Raw genomic sequence first — 7,026 nt, forward strand, 5'->3', positions numbered from 1 at the left:
CTAATAGAGAACCTTCTCCGCTTTAATGAGATTTACGCGACAAGAATTCAAATTAATCGAAATCGCAGAGCAGGTACCCAACGGTGAGTGAGAAAAAGAAAAAGACTACTTGAGAGTATATTTGAACATGCACATGATTGGATGCTACAGCCTACAGGCAAACATGCTCTTATCACATGGTTGCCGTACATATCACAACATGCATGAAACTAAACTAAGCTTTGACCTTTAATTATAGTTAGCTCTTCTGGTTCTAATAATCATTGGCCAATTATTTCTAAAATCATTAACTGAAATTCAGTTAATACAATCCAAAAAGTCAGACCCCTTCCCTCCAAAACACTTTAAATACCCCATTTTCCCTATCCTCTAACATAGAAATTAACAAAATCCCATTTCCTCTCTATAATATATGGCTAAGTTTTTAATTTCTTGGTGTTGTGTCTTCTTTTCTTTTGGTTTCATTTTCTTGAATTCAAATGCAGCATCAGTAACATACAATGTGTTAAGTTTTGGAGCAAAATCAGATGGCAAAAGTGATGCAACTCAGCCTTTTTTGAAAGCGTGGGTAGCTGCATGCAGCTCAGTGAAATCAGCTACCATTTATGTTCCTAATGGACGGTACTTAATTAAGGCTGCAACATTTAGAGGGCCATGCAAAAATAAAATTACTATAAAAATTGATGGAACCCTTGTGGCTCCATCGGATTATTATGCCCTTGGCAACTCCGGTTACTGGATTTTGTTCATTCAGGTTAACCGGATTACGGTCAAGGGAGGAACACTTGATGGCAATGGAGCTGGATTTTGGGCTTGCAGGAAGTCAGGGAAAAATTGCCCTGTTGGAGCTAGGGTATGTTGTCGACTTCTTTGTATTTCTTTTTCCTTTTTTAAACATGCGGTATCTGAATCTACTAGTCAGACCAATTTGGATTCACTTATGCACTAAAGGATAAACTGCTCCTACCAAAAGGTTTTCATTTTGAGAGCTCGAAATTCAAACCTTTGATTAGGTGTGGAGGGTAGTAGCGGAACTAAAATTTCTAATATGGAATTTTAAAAAATATACTAGAATGTCAAAAAGTGTCAACATACATTTGCCTCTACGTTAGAAGTTTATCTTATGTCAGGAGATCAAATTATTTATATAGAGTACATCATAACTATTTTTCGACCAAGAAAATTCAATCAAAACCCCCTTATGAGACTTAGTTATACCCTTGGTGGAGATCTCAGCACACCAATAGATAACTTATAATTTGATGTTTAAGACAAAAGCGCGGCCAATTTGACTAAAAACTTAGCGACTAAATGCATGATATGCGGGAGTAGGAGCTTCATGCATGTGTGAGCCTAGCGACTATTAGCTATACTTTGTTCCACATGAAAAAGAGGGATTTCTAAGTATTTATTTATTACTAATTGCCAATTTACAGTTGCCTAAATCATAATATTAAAGTTCTTATCACATGGTCACCGTACATATGACTTTAAACCTCAAGTCAGTTTCAGGTCTATTTTTTTAATTATTAATTTATCTTTGTCTTTTCCCACCTTTATTAAGGAAAAGATATCTTGCCATAAGTCTTAAGTCTTAATTTTTAACTTTTTCAATACAATTTTTTAATAACTGATTTTGTATGCACATGATTAATGCAGTCTATAACCTTCAACTGGGCAAATGATGTTGTGGTTAGTGGCCTAACGTCAATAAACAGCCAGCAAATGCACTTGGTGATCAATAGCTGCAAGAATGTGATGGTTAAAAATGTAAGAATAATAGCACCTGACTTGAGCCCCAATACTGATGGAATTCATGTCCAATCTTCAACTGGTGTTACTATCACTGGGACTAGTATCAAAACTGGAGATGATTGTATATCTATTGGTCCTGGCACAAGAAACCTTTGGATGGAGAAGATTCAGTGTGGCCCAGGACATGGTGTTAGGTAAATACACTTCTATTGTAGATGTATGCTCTGGTACATAGTTTCGGTTTGGCGGAATGTATTAACAACTTCTTAAACTTGTCAATAAATTTCATTTAGACATTCGAACTACGGCCTATTTCTGATTGAGTACATGAACACATGATAAATTGTTTCTATTCGACACTTTCAACTCAAATTTTGGAAAATCATTTACGCATGTTTTCAAGCACCCATTACATAGATAAGTTAAGTACATAAAATATGTCACTTCATTTATTTTATACACATTTGCCTCAATTGGAACATACATGAGGTTTTATGGCAGTGGCTAATGCATATAATAATCAAAAGAGCTCACATATTTTAAGAGATTAACCTATCTACATAACGAGTGTTTGAGAATACGCACAAAAGCATTTCCAAAATTGGAATCAGAAGTATCTAATCAAAAGACTTTATCATGTATTAAGGTGCTCAATCAAAACATGTCCTGGTTCAAGTTTCTAAATGAAATTGTTTCTGTTTCTTTTCTAATTTCATGTATCATTAACATATACATAAATATTTATTTTATTGTGTATTGCAGCATTGGGAGTCTAGCAAGAGATTATAACGAAGACGGTGTGCAGAACGTGACATTAATTAATTCAGCCTTCACTGGATCCGATAATGGATTAAGGATAAAGTCTTGGGCAAGGGCCAGCACTGGTTTCGTCACCAACATTAATTATCAAAACATCATGATGAAGAATGTTGACAACCCAATCATCATTGATCAGAATTATTGCCCCAACAATCAAGGCTGTCCAGGCCAGGTAACTCCTAAAAAAAAAGTCACTACTAAAAAAAAATTAGCGACGGATAAATTTTGTATCTAAACAACGGATGTCGTCCCTAATTATATTTAGCAACGAATTATCAAAAAATTTTGTTAGCTACGAACAGTTTGACAACAAAGTTCATAGCTAATTTGTAGTGCGTGTTCTTAAGTTAAACTTACAGAAACCAAAATACCAACAAAAAAAAAGAGTTAGTTAATTAAATTATGAATCTAATTGGTACTGATCAACTGTTCATGAATTGACAGACTTCTGGCATAAAGATAAATCAAGTGACATACCAGAATATATTAGGAACATCATCAACCCAAGTAGCAATGAGATTTGACTGCAGTCCAAGCAAACCATGCAGCGGAATCAAGTTACAAGACATAAAGCTTACTTATTTGAACAAAAAGGCTCAATCCATTTGCAAGAACATTAAAGGAAATACTGGAGGAGTCATTTTGCCTGATAATTGTTTACTATAACCAGATTTAGATATTTTTCCCTTTTTTGAGGGGGGAGGGGAGAGGAGGAAGGAGGCACGCAATGCAGGGAACTCTTCTTTTTCTATAGAGTTCCAAATTGTTGTGTTGTGTTGTGTTTCATATGGACCTTTTCTCGAATGTAAGTTGATGTAAATTATTATCCTTTTAAAAAGGCAAGGGTTTGTTTGTGGACAGTGGACACTGTGTATTGAGTTGTGATTATTTGATTAGTAGCTTCTTGTGGGATTGTTGACCATCTAAGCAATACCCTCTTATCTAATCAGGCAATAGTAATTTCGTATAGATAAAACAAACAAGCTGAATAACTTTATTAATGCAAAACAAAGTAACATAGCTTTACTCCATAATTTTCTTAACTCGAGTGAACATTTGAAAAATTTACTCTCACGACTACTAATTATTTAGAGCCTGTAATGAATGCGATCTGCCCAATCAGCCCACTTTGAACGAGGCAAAGTGCAGGAATAGCCACTTTCAGGATAAAGTATTCTAAATTAGTATGATAAACTTCGAGATAACATCGTGCCCCAAAATTCATGATAATTTTTGTGTCTCGAGATTGGTGCTCACGCATCACTAAAGTTTAATGGTTTAAAACAAGTGAAGAGTCCAGCAAACCTCGGTATCATTTAATTATTTCATCATAGGATTCTTTCAATTTTAAACAATATGAGATCTACCTAAAAATAAGAGGCCATCATGACAGCATATATTGAAAATAAGCTATACATTTTAATAATCTAACATCATATGCAGACAAAATAGCATAGTAACCATATTCTGACCCATAATTCCAATGAAAGAATTTAGACTTCAATAATCAACTATGAGATATCAATATCTGATTCTATCGATCACAGTCACTTTCCTTAAACTTCAGGACATTATTCGGAGAACGTATACCCTTCAAATAACGAAGCATCCATTTAATGGTATTCCAATGTCTTCCCCCCAGGATTGTGCATGTATCTACTCACCAAGCTAACAACATAAGCCAGATCAGGTCTAGTGCAAACCATAGCATACATACGGTTACCAATGACACTTGACTAAGGGATGTGAGAAATAGACTCCTTTTCTTCTCCCGTTTTTGGGCAAAGGTATGCGGACAACTTGAAGGGGGCAGCATGAGGAGTGGAAACAAGCTTACAGTTGCCCATATTAAAACTATAAAGCACCTTCTGAATATAATTCTTTTATCACAAGAACTACTTACGAGCCTTTTTGTCTCTCTGAATGTTCATGCCAAGGCTCTTCTTCGCCATACCCAAAACTTTCATCTCAAACTCACTATTGATTTGCACCTTCAAGTTATCAATAGGTAACTTGTCCTAGGAAGTAATCAACATGTCATCGACATAAACTAACATGTACAAAAAAGACCCGGCTGAAAATTGTTTAAAAGAGACCCAATTATATCATATTGGCTCCTAAGTAGACTTGCCCATCATAACGGAGTCAAACTTCTTGTACTACTGTCTGAGCTTGCTTTAGGCCATATAATGATTTTTTTAATCGGCAAAAATAATGTTTCTTGCAGGGAACTACAAAACCCTCCGATTGAGTCATATAGAGTTCTTATCTAACTTTACATGCAGAAAAGCAGTCTTAACATCAAGCTACTCCAATAATAAATCAAATAAAGCAACCAAAGCAAGCGAGACACAAATAGAGTTATGGTAGAAAACAAGAGAGAATACCTCATTGAAATCAATACCTTCCTATTGGCCAAAACCTACAACCAATCACGCATGTAGCTTGGATCTTCAACTCCAGGAATGTCGTCTTTGTATACGGTAAAAACCGGGTCAATGTGTGACCGGTGAGTCCGGAGCTGAGGGTAAGTCCAAATGAGTACGAGCATGTTCGGTCTTTTCTTCACACCGGGGTATCGTACCGGATATAATTGACCCGAGACAAGGAAAGCGTGTCCGTTGGTCCGGTTACGCCGAGCCAAAATCAACGTGTCTGTTGGTCCGGTTAACCGGTTGTGAGGTTGCCACGCGTCAGGAAGCCGTTCTGCCATTTGCACTGACAATCGTACGGGTGTCAGACCGAACGGTCCCAACTTATCTTTTTTAGGGTTTCCTTATTCATAAGGGCTTTGGAATTGTACTCATGGCCCATAAGGCATACCTATAAATAGAGGGCTTTCTTCCCCTTTTTGGGGTTAGCTTCTTTTTCAGATCTCAATATTGTAATCAATCAAACTTATTAAAGCTCTCTCTCAAAGATATTGGTCCGGATTTTGTGGTGTTCTTCCTTATTGTCAGAAGTCAAATGGTTAAGTCCAGTTGGGGCAACTAGGCCAGACGACATTGATAGCGGAGTTTCCGTGGTAAGGTACAAAGATTTTTGTCTGGGTCTTGGGCAGACGTACTCAACTGGTACAAATAGAAAGGCTCGTCCAGTAAGTGATGACACTAGCGAGTAAACTGCAAAAGGGTCTTGCGTATAATATAAGCAGATGAGTTAGTTATAATTAGCTCAGATGTGACTTCTTTGCTCGGTTTCGGTTGCTTGACTCAATAATGGCCCTTCAAAGTCATTGACTCCATATTTAGGGAACGGTTGAACTCCTTTTTTGACCTCCCTCACCTCTGAAACTCGGCAAAGCTGCCTGCCTTTCTTTCAATGCTTTAAGATGGAAGTAGGTCGAGGATAGGGCTTTCTCGATCGGAGTCCAGACGGACTTGATTGCTTATTTCATTCCATCTCTACTCCTGGAAACAAATCAAGATCAAGGATGTTAAAAAGACAGAGTCAACCGATAGATCAAAGAGTCACAAACCTTGCTGCCACCTAATCGATGAATCTTGTCCCCCTTTTGTGGCTTTAGCCCGCTTCTTGTTACCTTGTTACTAAAAAAATGGCATGCGTATAGAATGGGATGAAGACCAGTAGGTCGGTTCTCTCCCGAGTATCATTAGTGGGTCCACAGACCTTTTTGATAAAAAAGAAAGGATAGGCCCGGGGACCCCTAATATAATAGAATTTGATCACTCCTCTCATGCGGACTCTTATTCGATGTCAATCGCTCAGCTTCTTTGTTTAATGAAGGCTTAATCATTGGCTAGCGCTCATCTCCAGCTCTGTTTCCAACCTTTCATTTCATATATCATTCCCGTATGCAATACCTCTTATTTAATTGAATCTTGCTATACGTCCAAGCCTTCTCCCATCGTCAACAGAAGAAAAGGACTGACCGACCGCAGTTCAAGAGAGATCCCGAAGGCTCGAACTTTTTGCTAGCTTTGAAATATAGTGAAATAATATAGTGTTGGGTCCTGAGGACCAGGGGCTCAGATTTCATTCAAGAATACCCGACATAAACGAAGAAAGATTGATTTTAGCTATTTAAAAAGATGGATTTAGGTTTTGGAGGTGTAAGCCTTCCACCTCTCTCTTAGCTTTGCATCTTTTCCATTTGGTCGCTAAGCTGTTTACCTTGAGAGGGAGCGCACTCTCGACATGCAGGCATATCTCGTTGAATCAGTCTTTTTCGATTCAAGAGCGATTCCCAGACAGAGAAGAAGATTGAATCTTTCTATCCGGGGCGACTTTCTTGTGGTAGTAATTGCGAATGAGCAAGAAAGTTGATTTTCTTTTTCAATCAACTTGCATACCTTGAACCTAGCCCGAAATTCTTTCTTGACTTTCTCTTCCAAAATTTTGAGTTTGTGATCAATGGAATGAAAGAACCATCCCTTCCTATTTCTTTGTTTGTCCTGTCAGATAGAAAGAAAATGTGACCCTAAAGAGCCC

The 7,026-nt window shown here is 37.5% G+C and overlaps 1 protein-coding gene across 1 annotated transcript; it reads left to right on the top strand.

Moving 5' to 3' along the window:
- Positions 1-208: 208 nt before the first annotated feature.
- On the top strand, positions 209-3,427 carry LOC132611366 (polygalacturonase-like). Its single transcript, XM_060325798.1, has 4 exons — positions 209-853; positions 1,660-1,949; positions 2,518-2,746; positions 3,019-3,427. The coding sequence occupies exons 1-4, from the start codon at positions 413-415 to the stop codon at positions 3,238-3,240; spliced, it is 1,182 nt and encodes a 393-aa protein (XP_060181781.1). The 5' UTR covers positions 209-412; the 3' UTR covers positions 3,241-3,427.
- The last annotated feature ends 3,599 nt before the right edge of the window (positions 3,428-7,026 follow it).

The sequence above is a fragment of the Lycium barbarum genome, chromosome 9 (assembly GCF_019175385.1).
Source record: "Lycium barbarum isolate Lr01 chromosome 9, ASM1917538v2, whole genome shotgun sequence".
NCBI lineage: Eukaryota > Viridiplantae > Streptophyta > Magnoliopsida > Solanales > Solanaceae > Lycium > Lycium barbarum.